Source organism: Corvus hawaiiensis, chromosome 15 (assembly GCF_020740725.1).
Source record: "Corvus hawaiiensis isolate bCorHaw1 chromosome 15, bCorHaw1.pri.cur, whole genome shotgun sequence".
NCBI lineage: Eukaryota > Metazoa > Chordata > Aves > Passeriformes > Corvidae > Corvus > Corvus hawaiiensis.
This window is the reverse complement of record NC_063227.1, coordinates 7,104,537-7,117,682: the sequence shown is the minus strand read 5'-3', so window position 1 is coordinate 7,117,682 and position 13,146 is coordinate 7,104,537. Positions and strand designations below refer to the sequence as shown.

The 13,146-nt window shown below is 45.0% G+C and overlaps 1 protein-coding gene across 1 annotated transcript; it reads left to right on the top strand.

Moving 5' to 3' along the window:
• Nucleotides 1-6,236: 6,236 nt before the first annotated feature.
• LOC125333509 (E3 ubiquitin-protein ligase makorin-2-like) lies at nucleotides 6,237-11,425 on the top strand. Its single transcript, XM_048319409.1, is given in 5 exon segments — nucleotides 6,237-6,393; nucleotides 7,104-7,418; nucleotides 7,420-7,482; nucleotides 7,484-8,084; nucleotides 8,087-11,425. Coding segments are annotated over 4 exon segments (1,101 nt in total). The 5' UTR covers nucleotides 6,237-6,393; nucleotides 7,104-7,191; the 3' UTR covers nucleotides 8,297-11,425.
• The last annotated feature ends 1,721 nt before the right edge of the window (nucleotides 11,426-13,146 follow it).

Below are 13,146 nucleotides of genomic sequence, written 5' to 3'. Positions count from 1 at the left end.
TAACCCCATGTGATGGCCCATGTTCTGTAGTGTGAAAGAACTGTGAAATTCTTCATGGGAGAGATGTTCTACACATAGCAGACTGTTTGTTTCCGGGCGGGTCTGCTATTGGTGGCAGCGGTGGGATCCACGTGCAACTGAAGGAAAACCCTTTTTTCCTTAAGCATAAGAGAGAGACTTTTCAAGAACTGCAACACTGACTAACATCCCATGTTCTGTTATCCCTTGTGTGAGCTGGATAAAAGGAGAGAAGTGCTGGAAAGAAGGGGGGGGGGAGGAATTTACTTTAATTTTGTTTTGTTTTCTCTTTACTTTTAATTCTGTTAGTAATAAAGCTCTTTCATTGTACTGCAACTGTTTAAGGTTTGTGGCCTGCTTTGCTTTTCTCCTAATTCTTATCTCACAGAAGGAAAATAAGTAAATAATGAATATTTTGAATCAAAACCACTACATTTAATTGGTGTTTCTGCCCGGTTTCAAACTCAACCCGCTACATTTATGGTGGAGAATGCGGGCAATTAATGAGCGCTGTGAGATGAAGACTAATTAGGAGAAAATAATAAGCAAAGCAAGTAGAAAGTTATAAAATTAAGTAGAATAATAGAAGAAATTTGCTTTGTAGTAGTGGTAAAAATTCTAGGGGTGGAGGTTTATGTAATTTGTTTTCTTTTAGCTCTGGTTTTGCTATTTTAAGTAACTTTTGGATATGTAAATTTTAAGAAGCGAGGGGTGGAATGTGTTGGGTTGACCCTGAGTTGATGGACAGTCTTTAAGACCAATTATGCTTCTCACAATTTACATATTTAAACCGCACGGAAAGGCGGGATTTCCCCTTTTTGGTCGGAGCTCGCCTGCTGGAAGGTGGGGGGGCTCCGAGCCTCCCGGCCCCGCTGGGCCGGGCCGGGGCCACTGCCCCTTTCCCCCTTTCCCATCGCTGCGGCACGGACCCTGGGTCACTGAGGGGGACTGTCCCAGAGCCGCAGGCAGCTAAAACCAGCCATGGACTGCTCACAGCTAAACCCATCCAGCGCGGCTTCTGGGGACAGGCGGGTCCCTCTCCTCTCCATGCGGAGCCGGCGGAGCCAGCGGGAGCCGGCAGAGCCTCCTGTCTGCAGCCAGCACACTCCGTGCTGAACTGAAGAGGACACCACGCAGCCAGCAGCACAGAGGGAGCGAGGCTTTCCCCACCGTAAAGCCCGAACAAGAACACTCTTCAACATGGCGGCTTCAGAGTCAGAGAGAAAGAGAAGTGAGTCACGTGGGACGGAGCTGAGCATGGCGACAGGAGAAAAGAGGGCGGTGCCGCGATTCTGGCGCGCAGCTTAAAAGAAACCTTCTTGCATGCCGTGGTAAGAAACTGTAATACCACAAACTGTTTGTCTCTTTAATCCATTTGAAGAACATGGGGGGGGGGGGGTGGAGAATCAACGTGTGCCTATGAAGTTTGTGAAGAGTGCCTATGCCAGGCTATATAGAAGTAGTAAGAGGCTGTTAGAGACTTGTGGCGAAGGAAAGCCTCTGTGTGCAGGCCAAAATAACTTATCCTTAAAAAGATGAATAACCCCATGTGATGGCCCATGTTCTGTAGTGTGAAAGAACTGTGAAATTCTTCATGGGAGAGATGTTCTACACATAGCAGACTGTTTGTTTCCGGGCGGGTCTGCTATTGGTGGCAGCGGTGGGATCCACGTGCAACTGAAGGAAAACCCTTTTTTCCTTAAGCATAAGAGAGAGACTTTTCAAGAACTGCAACACTGACTAACATCCCATGTTCTGTTATCCCTTGTGTGAGCTGGATAAAAGGAGAGAAGTGCTGGAAAGAAGGGGGGGGGGAGGAATTTACTTTAATTTTGTTTTGTTTTCTCTTTACTTTTAATTCTGTTAGTAATAAAGCTCTTTCATTGTACTGCAACTGTTTAAGGTTTGTGGCCTGCTTTGCTTTTCTCCTAATTCTTATCTCACAGAAGGAAAATAAGTAAATAATGAATATTTTGAATCAAAACCACTACATTTAATTGGTGTTTCTGCCCGGTTTCAAACTCAACCCGCTACAACAGGGTATGACCCTGCTCTATGGGTGTCAAGGGCGTATCCTTTAGTAGTTACAGATAATCTTGGAGTCATCTTCCCATGCTTGCTCCTTGTCAAAGGCACATCTGTGACTGCCTGGCCAGCTGGGCTCCTCTCTGCAGAGCTGGCCCTGGTGTTACTGACGTGGGACAGAATGACTCCTGTCACTGGCACAACAGCTGACAGGGATAAGGTATTTCATTACAGAGCTGGAGACACAGTGACAGAAATGAAAATGAACAAGTGTTTCATGAAAGCTTATCTGGAAGGCAGTGTTGTTCCTGGTGGGCAAGCAAATTTCCTCTAGGGCTCTTCCTGATTCTTGCTGACATCCTTCTCAATATGCTGCTTCACTGAACTGACCCGAGGATATTTCACAGCTTTTAGGAAGGAGATTCTGAATTCCCTTAGAAATATCCTATTTCTTATGCTAGGACACTCCTTCTGGTCACATCATACAAATCTTGTATTACAAAATGTACCACGGAACAGTTCTTAATTGCCTAGAAAATTACTAACTTTGAATAGACACAACACATGGTAATGCCTCTAGCTATTCCATGCAACCATTCCTCACATGCCAGTCAAATCCAAGAACAGCTGAGATGTGGCAACTTCTTAGTTTAAAACCAGCAGCATCAATAACTGTTGTTGCCTAGAACAGGATGCTCTAAAGCTCTTGAGAACCAGAGTCTCTTATCAAACTTCCAGCCTTGACAAAGTACACTGAAATTCACAGAGCACAGGCTGTGCTTTGGACACAGGAGCCTTTCTGAGCACCAGAAATTTTGCCTCTAAAACACTTAGCTTGTTCTGAAAATCCCTTCACATTTAATTTCCAAAGCATACATGTCTGGAACGAGGTAATGCACGTACAGAGAGCCAAGGTTTGGGCTTTTTACTTTTCCTTGTTTTAAGGCAATATGGACAGCTGGCACTTAAATCAGTGCAGGGCAAGCTGGGTCCTTTGGTCAGGGCTCTCTCAGAATCAAAAACGTGACACACTCCTGCATTTGTCTGAGCTTCATCCTGCTCCTAGAAAGGCCAAATTCAGCCCCTCATGGCTCTCTGCCTTACAGTAATAGGTGCCCTCTCCCATTCTCCATGGAAGCCCAAGCAAACAATGTCAAATGGCACATGTTTTATTCAACACACTCACAAATGTATCAGCAGAAACACTGCTCTGAGCTTTGCACAAAGGCTCTATAGGGAAATATATACTAGTCCAGGAAAGAGGCCGTTCCTCTAGCAAATGCTAATATGCCGGAGGGGCTGGAATGAGTTCTGTTCTGCTGAAGGAGATCGCAGACAGTTCAGCCTTTCCCTTGATATCAGGTGTTAATCTTATCATTGTTAACAGCTAACATGGTCTGAAACCAAATTAGCCTTTGGGCAGGAGCTGGGGAGTTGGCGCTGTCTTCCCATGCCTTTGTCTTTCAGTTCTGTTAGTGTGTGATTCCACCAGGGTCTCTGAATGTGCTGGGTTTTAAATAAGGCCCCATAATCAGCTACTCTGGTGAAAATCAGGAATTACTGCAATAATCTGGAAAAAAAGAAAGGATTCTGGGTTCATGTGGGTGAGCAGAATTTGGTCCCTTGCATTTGAAAAAACCAAAGCTTTGTCTTCCTTTCAGTTTTCCCTTATCTAGCTTGAGATTCTTCGAGTGCCAAAAATAATATTGCATATTACTGCCAGAATATTTATCTTTTTGAGCTCATTTCAGAGACAGGATTTGTTCAGGAGAGCCTGGGAGGGGACAAAGGCTAGGGTTTTAAAGCTCATCCTTATCTCTAGTCTCAATGTTTTTTAAGTTAAAAGACAAATCAGAAAAAGACAAAGTCACTCACACCGAGGGAGGTACCAGTTTATCTTCAGACAACACAACTTCTATTTAATTTTCCATCCAGACACCCCATCACCCTTTGCCAAAGTGTTGAATGTACACGGGGCTGGATGAGGTTGGGGGAGGAAAGCATTTTTCTGCTGCTAATAGCAATATCTTAGTGTCACTCGTGATTTATAGCCAGCAAAGAATGCTTTTTCTGGTCTATGTTCTGTTCACTGTAATGAGTTCAGAAGGAAGAGTGCAGATGCCTCATGGAGCTCACAGGAGGAAATCTTCATTAGTCCAGTCCTCTCCAGTGTGGTAGCAAGGACTGGGAACATTAGAGGAGAAACCCTCTTGTTTATAACTAGCTTATTGAAGTGCACAGGCATGAAGTTGTCATTGTGTCACTCTGCTAATGTGTCACCAACTTTCAGACACTGCTCATCTTCAAGATTCACAAGCAGCTCAGCCACATGGTGCTTCTTGCTGGTGTAGGGAAGGAAGAAGGAAATCAGGACACAGAACAAGATATTCAGGAGAGGATGAACCCTTGGATGAAATCTGGAGGTTACACGGTTCTTCATGTAACCTGGGGTAGATAGCTGGCTCTGTTGGGAGCAGGATCAAAGGGGAGTGAACTCTGCCATGGTGCAGGAGGAACAGAGCCTCTATCAGATTAGAGACAAGTAAGAAATAACAGCAAGCCTGGATCCATCATGTCCAGTACTCTGTTGTAGATTGAGGCAATAAAAGAAGCTATTTAGGGAAAGCACACTTGCTTGGCCACTTTAGTCATCTGTTCCCCTCACATCTCTAACAGCAGCCACAATTGTCACATCAGCTGTGTTAAAGTGGACATCCCTGCCGAGGGCATTTAGTGTCTATGTGTAGACTTTTTGTTTGTGATTTTGTCTAATTACTCCCTGACACTGACAGTTCTGTCTGCTTCCCATGGCAGCCAGTTCCAGAAGTTCAATTCCACAGTGTAAAAAAGCACTTCCTTTTATCTGTTAAAACCAACCCCCTATTAGAGTCAGCAAATGCCAGCCGGTTCCAGGACTATGAACTTCCTGAGCAGCAGCTCAACTAGAGCTTACCTAGGGCCTTCTTCATTTTACAAATGTTGATGCTGTCCTCATTTTCCAGCATTCTTCTCTCCTGCCTCAAGTCAAGTCTCCTAAGCTTCTTCATCCCTCATCATCTTGTTTGTCCTTCTGTGGACCTCCTTTAGTTTCACAAATACCACAATAAGCTGAATTTTGCTCCTAATTCCTGTGAAGGAGTGGGATCTATCTGCTTTGTTCTGACCTTGCTTGGGATCAACCATATGAGTGCTTTTCAGTAGGTGAGGAGGAAGGACACCTCTTGAAAAAAGTGTCAGACTGCCTCTCTCTGGCTGCAGCATCGCTGTATTCTTAATGTAATCTCATTACACTGGTCACTGAGTCAGTTCAGTGAATCGTGAAATGCATCCCCAGTTTTGTTTTTGAAGGTGAGAGACAAAAGGGCAGTCAGATCCCTTCCTCACCCTGAACTCTGTATCCAACAGATTTATCCAGGGGCAAGACTGGAGTCTAAATGACCCTGATACTGAACAAGTGTCATAGATCACAGCTTCATCCATCCATTCCATGAAACAGAGAAACGAGGAATTATGCATTTCAGGATAAGAGTGATGAGGTTTTGTTACTTGGCAACTGTAGCTCCCACACATTTTGGAAAAAAACTGAGAACATCCTGTACCTTGGAGAAATCAACCAGCTTAGGTGAGGAGGAAGGGAGCTGGCAGCAGATCCCCAAAACTTTGAGCTGGAAAGATCTCGTGAGGCTTGTGGAAGTAAAAATGTGCTTTATGTCTTCATGCTCCTCAGTTTGTCTCCTCAACATGACTCTCTGCATCAGTTTCTGGGCTCTTCATGATGAAATAATCCATTGTTCTGCCATTTCTGTCTCGCAGAGGCATTTCACAGACATCTGAATGAGCTCTAATCCACCTGCCAGCTGCAATCAGCACACAGCATGGCTGCACTCCTGTCAGCCAAGATTTGAGCACCAGAAACAAAAACCTTCAAAGAGGAATCAGCAAGAGATCTGCATGTGGAAACTGGGGAGGGGGCAGTCAAACCTGAGGGTTTGGTGAGTGTACATACAGAAATAGCAAACCCAGGCAATGAGGCCAGGGTAAAGTTTGACTTGCCTTCAGCAGTGGCAGCTGACTTCAGATAAGAATTCAGACATGATATATTAAAATAATAATTTAGGGCTTCAGTTGCTGGGAGCCAATCTCCACGGCTGAGCTCAGCAGGCGGCTGTGTTGCCGGACCCCAGCTAATGCTTATGCAGTGGTTCAGCATTTTTGGTCCAGTTTTGTTACTGACAACTTTGCTGTGTGAAATCCCGTTTCTCTTTCCTAGGTTGCATATAAGAATCCAGTGGTTTCAAAGAGCAGATCTCAGGTCTCCACGACAACCCTGCAGAAACCAATTAAGTAAAGGTAAGGTAACAAAACTACCATGGCAAGAACTGATTGAAACGGTCTGTTGCTTCAAGGAGTGCAGCAACATGAGATTACTACAGTGGCAAAGATGTCTTATTACAGTCTTTGTAAGGTCTGCCTGGCACTGCAGTCTGTTGTGTGAAATTCCAACTGGCTTCATGTAAAATCAGTGAGAGCTGAGTTGTTAATACCCAGTATAATATTCCAGTTCATTTGGAATCCTGGTTTTTCTAATTATGTCATTAAAAGGACATGTGCTAATGTCACTGCAACCCAGGCAGCTAGAACAGCCCAGCAAGAGCTTCTCTCTGAGACACAGCTATTAAAGCAATGCTCACACATCTCCCAGAGAGTGGGGAGAGGTTCTGGTGTATTTTCATCATGTGCATAGTATAAGAAAAGATCATAGGAAGTAAATGTGAGGGAGATGGAACTTCTTTGGCTAAACCATTCCTGATCACAGGGTGTCTCACCTCTTCCAAGGCTCATATGATGGTGGTTTCATCTGCTTCCCACACAGTCTAATGTGAGCCCTTCCTAATTGTAACCAAATCTCCCTTACTGCAACCTATCACTTCTTGTCTCCTGGCAGACACAGATAATAGTTTATTACCTTTTATACTGCAGTTTTACCTATATGAAAGGTATTATCATGCACCTCTTCCCCCAGACTAAATCAAGTCACTTTTTTCTGTGCCTCCTTGCAGGTCTCATTTGCTGCACCTCTGGTTGTTCTTGCTGCTGTACTCTGGACTCCGTATTCAACAGCCAGGGGCCAGGGACTGCGCTGCCACGATGAGCACGGAGCAGGTGATGTGCAGGTACTGTGTGCAGAGAGCACGTTGGGAGGGAAACAAGTGTCTGTTCTCACATGATTTGCCTACAAGCAAATCCTCCACTGTCTTCAAGTACTACCAGAAGGGACAGTGTGCCTACAGCGCTTGGTACAGGTGTGATCACATGAGGCTCACAGCCCTGGGGGGAGCCACAGCCACTGTGCTGCCCCTGGCAGTCCCCCACAGCCCCTGAGCGTGGGCCCACCACCACACGGAGCAAGCAGAAGAAGAGGGCGCTCAGGGACAGAAATCTGTGGCTTGAATGAAGAGCAGCAGAGGCGTGGTGCCCTCAGGGTTGTGGTGTGGTGCAGTGACCAAAATAAAAATCAGGAAGTGAAACCCCATTACTACTTGGAAGCACTTTGCAGTGGACTGGAAGATCCGGTCGCTGGGAGCTCCTGTGGTGACAGGGAGCAGCTGTGTCTGTACATGTTGGAGGGAATGTGGCACTTGGGAGAGTGCTGCCTGTACCTCCACAAGGTCATGGGTGAGCTATGTGGGCTGCAAGTGCTTCACCCTTCCAACCAAGATGAGAGGAAAGCTCACAAGATGATGTGCATGGCAACATTTGAGCTCGACATGGAGAAGGCCTTTGCTTTCCAGGACAGTCAGGCCAAGGTGTGCAGCATCTGTATGGAAGTGGTGTATGAGAAACCACCAGCCTCTGAGAGGACGTTTGGGATCCTTTCCAACTGCAACCACATGTACTTCATCTGGCAGCGGAGATGTGCCAAGCAGTCCAAGAAATCCATCATCAAGTCCCGTCCAGAGTGCCAAGTAATATTCAAGTTTGTCATTCCCTGTGTGTACTGGGTAGAAAAGCAGAAGAAAAATGAGCTGATTAAATAAATAATTTAAGCAGAGTGGGGAAAAAGCCCTGCAAGTACATTGAAAAAGGGAAAGGAATGTGCTGGTTTGGAAGAAAGTGTCTTTGGAAGGAAGTTTTGCAGGGAACAAAAGGGCTGAAGGAGGTAACAAGGTTCTACAGAAATGTTAGGTTCTCTGAACAGTTGCTCTGTATAGTGGAATGGACAGCTGGGAACTACTCTTTCCAAACACAGTGACTACTTCTACACTATGGCAGACCAGGGTCTTTGTTTCACTGTCAGCTGAGCTATTTCCATGTTCTGACTCATCCATGGCTGTTTCTACACCAGTAAAAGCAGCAGCATTTGCAGCATTGTTCAAGCCCTCACAGGTGAAAATAATTATGAGGCAGAAGTTTCCACCAATGTGGAGTTTTTCACTTTTCACCTTGTGGGTGTTGCCTTGTCTGTGCAGCTCTGGGTATGTTCACAGCATGACCATGGTTCTCTAGGACAGAGGGACACAAGTGACAGGAGGCCACAGTGATCATGTCCAAACCTGCCTTTCCTTAGGAACCTGGTGCCTCACAAATTCTCTGAGTCAACCTCAGGACTATTTCTTGTGCTGCCTTCACGTTTCTGCACTCCCCATCCCTGTTGTGAGTGCAGCAGTCACTTTCTTCTCACTGTCCTGTGTAGCTCCTGTTCAGGCAACCTTCCACTTTTCCTTGAAGAACAGCACTTACATTATACTTCCTTGTGGATATAAAGTACAGTTCTTTTCAGTTAGTTCTCTCTTCCAGTTTTGTTAAATCCCAGATGAGCTGATCTTAGACTGCTGAGCCTTGCTTTCCTCTTCTGTGAGACAGGACAAGTACAGCACCCAGAGGCTTGTAAAACCTGTCATCTGTGCTGCAGCAGCAAAAAGCATTGTCATTGAACACACTGTCTTACAATAATTGTGTTGCCATCAGCTGGGGATCTAGGAGGAAGACCTTATGTGGAAAGTGCTGCTAAATACTCAGAGAAAAGCAAATTTTGAATTCTCAGGGGTAAATATTTATTCCAGACTCTCAAAAAAGTAGTGGTTTGTAAATCCAGGTGTGGGAGGGTTTTTAGTGGTGACAGTGCCTGGAATTTTTCAGCAGCTTTTCTTTCTCTTGTTGAGACTTCTCATTAACAAGCCCTAACAGTCATGGCAGCAGCTACACAGGTGTTCTGTCAAATGGAAGAGCTGGGGCAGAAACTCCTTGTTCCTTCCAGTGCACTCATTACTGTTTTGTCTCTTCAAGTTCTCTTTCAAGTCATAGATTCCCCTTGGATCCTTATGGGGCCATTCCACGGATGAATGAGCAGCTGCTTTCTGTTTCTCAGCACGTATCTCCCCTTTGTTACATTGTTCTCATCAGGTCTGGTCACACTCCCACATATTCTGATATTTCTGGTACCCTGCACCATCTTAGGAGAAATAAATTAATAATCTTCTTTCTTGCATGCACACCTTTCCCTGTGCCCACTTAAAAACTAATCCTGTGGCAAAAATTCTTCAGCTCTGCATTCAGATAACCGGTCATCTATGAAAGCAAGTTAAAAATGAGGTTCCTAAACAGAATTTAATATACCATTGTTGTTGCAGTGACTGTAACGCAGTGCAGATTTGATGTTTTAAAGCCAGGGTTACAAGGGCGTGCACTCTTATCAGTCTATTTGATTTTAAAATCCTTATCTCTGTTGTACTGTAGGCATTGGGGTAGCTCAACCTGCTGGGTTAATAAAATGTCTCTTGGATCTCTGTAGCCCTTTTATAACATCTAAGACTATTTGAGTTTCATGGTCACCACAATGCTATACAGGGCTCATTCCTTCCATTCACGGGTCATTGTGCTAATAAATATGAGATAGATGCCTTTGGGCATTAACAAACAGGTGCAGCCCTACAGTGTGACAAGGAAATTATTTTGGCTGGGACTTTCCAACACTGTATTATCAGAGAGGACTGTACAAACAAGTCAGTGCTTGTTGGAAGGAAGCATGGGTATGGGACGTCATTCCTGGTTGCCAACCTACTTCACAGTCCACAAAACCTCTCTAGGACTGTGGATCTCTGAAGGCTGGAGGCAGCTTGACTGTGTCTCTCCATGCAAACTGTGCTACTCTGGGTCTGTTCAGGGACACTCCAGAGTGATGAATATGCCAAGTCACTCCAAGGTATTATATGAAAAGAGACCCTGGCACCGAGTTCAGCTTGACAGAGACTTGCAGACATTTAGAAATGTGGTCATGCATGCCAAGATACAGCTCCAAGTTCCTTTAATTCCTGCAATCATCAGACAACTGCTGAATGTGATAAGGCAAGGATTTCAGCTCAAAATGGACTGGGAACAGGGAGAGGAGTGGAGAGAGACAGTAGACAGATACCAGGCAGGAGGTGCAGATGTTAAAGCTTTGATGTTCTCCCCGTCAGTGGAAAGAGTGGAGTCGAGATTAGCAGCATTGTGCTCAGTAATGGCATTATCCTGCTCAAAACACCAGGAGATAGAGTTGTGCTGAATGTCGCTGTGTCAGGGTACTTGATCCTCCACTCAGTTGCTGTTTGAAACCAGATTAACATCTGAGACTAGGATTGCACCTTTTATACTTGACAGTGGGAGCTGGTTATTGTTTTCAAGCTAAGTGCCTCCTTGCTGGGGTGGCATTCCAGTACTTGTCCCAGAGCAGCAGTGTGGTGTAAGCCAGCAGCTCCCACTGAAAGGGAAGCTGGCCCATTTCTCCCCTACCTGTGCTCTGATGGTACAGCACTGCTGCAACACTGTCAGCATCCCAGACATCCCTCAGACATGACACTGGACAGCACAACTGAGCCTCCTTGTTTTCACAGACACTGCAGAGCAGGAGAATGAGCAAGACTCTGGAGGGATTCAGATGTGTTCTGTATTTCCCAGACAAGCTCTCCTGTTGCTCATTGCATCTCCATGGGAAGATATGAGTGCAAGGAGTGGCTTGTTCTGGTGGCTATCTCTTAAAAATATGTATTTAATTAGTTTGTAGGAGGCAATATTGAAAAACCAGTGCTTTGGGAGAAATTAGTGGAATTTATCATGGATCCCAGGTCCTGGGATCCTGTTCATTTTGCATTCTGAGATCATCTTTGAGAAGACTCTGATGTCTCCTACCCAGTAAAGCTCTACCATTATTGAGACAACCAGCTGTGGTGTGCCAGGAGAGAAACTGCTGACTCTTGCTTTCACCCCTGGCACTGTGCTGCCCTTTGCTCCTGCAGTGAAAAATGTGTCCATAACTGCTGAGCTTGGATGGGTTACCCTTCCTTCTCAGACCAGGGCAATAGAGCAGAGGAGGCTGCTGTTCTGCTAAGTTCTTTATTTTGTAGTCTCATAGCTTTCTTGAAGGCAGAGTTCGAAGGGGGTTACATGATAAAGGCAAGCAGTAACAGCAAACAGCAGGCAGAAAACAGCTTCTTCTCCTATGTGCTCTCTATCTTTTCTTACAGAAGTGTGGATTATATTTGCTAATTAACCAATAAGATTATCACATGATTCTAGTTTTCTTTTTCTTAACCTATCCTGGTCTAATTCTACCAGTCATAAGCCTTACACTAGTGTTACACAGGTATTACACAGATTTGTGTATACAGTTTCTATCAGCTCTTATTGTTTATGTGAACACTCTATCTAAAAAATGTGAACAGTATAATTCTATCTATATTTTGTCTAAACTAAAGAGTTCTGTGAAAAGGTAACTCTGCTGCAGTAAGAACTGTGTTTAAGGTCTCTGCTACAGCTTTTTAATGTTTAAGACACTTAGCATATATTTCTACTAAAAGTTAAAAAATCTGTATTTCTATTTCACTTTGGTGTGGCTTCATGTATCTCAGCTTGTCCAAAGGTTTTAATTCAACCCCTGTGCTTTGGCTTCCCTCTGGGCTTGAGTCCAGAGGAGCTTTCACTCCAACACATAACTTCTGTCAGCCTTTTGAGGGAGCTTTAATCAGGCAGGGGTGAGGACCAGCACTGCTGAGATAGTGAGGCTCAGTTTTCCCAAGGAACCTTATCCCACGCTCCCAGAGGTCCTTGCTGCTGCAGCTACACAGTGACCAAATCCCAGCCTGTGCCAGGTAATGTACAGCTGTGTGTGTGATGTGTGGGCCTCCTGTCCGCACTGTAGGGCAGAGACTTCAGACAGGGTCAGTGAGAGAATATGGGCCAAGACCTTGACTTGAAGATTCTCTTTCCTTGCTGGGTCTAATTTCCTGAAAAAAGATTAAGTTATGGTATGGGGCCACCTTGCAGTCCTGCTGTTTTGGTGACAGCTATGGGGCAGCTGTGCTGGAAGATGCAGTTTCAGAGAGACAGGAACAGATGCTTATCTCAGTCCAGTTCACTGGTCTTGGGTTGAGAATATTTTAGGGCACCCCAAGTCATGCCTGACTGTTCTGAATTTTCAGGAACACTGAACAGTGAGTGACTCTGCTGGGTTTGGGAGATACCCATCTTCAGGTATTCCTTTTAATCTCTTTATACCTCACTTCTTTCATCATTCAGGTGGGAAGTGAGAAGCAGCCTTCACCTGCCTCCCATCACATACATAATTACTGTTGTTGAGGAGGCTTCACTGCTGCTGCTGGCAAAATCTCAGTTCAGAGCTGCACCCTCAAGTGCCAGAGCTTTGGGTAGCTTTTCCTTCACAAACCACATAGATCAAGTCAGGCTTGTCATCGTGAACAGGCTCAGCACAAAGGACACTCTAATTCCACCTGGTGATGCCTTCATAAGGGGCAGCTCCTTATTAATGAATGATTTCACCATTCAGTGAAACACATTTCTGTACTTCACAAGTTGTGAAGGGATCTGAGCAAACACACTGCGTTGGGAACAGCAAAAAACACCCAACATGGATCAAAAGCATCAACATGCTCATAAAAGGAAGGAGGGAGTTATCCTGATTCATTTCAGGAAGATGTCGTGAGTGTGCCACAGACAGACCATACTCAGGGCTCCACAGGGGTTTGTGCAAGTAAATAGAGAAGACAACTTACAAACAGTGGGAGAAAACTCAGAATCTTTCTTGAGGCAAGACCATTTTTCTGGCTC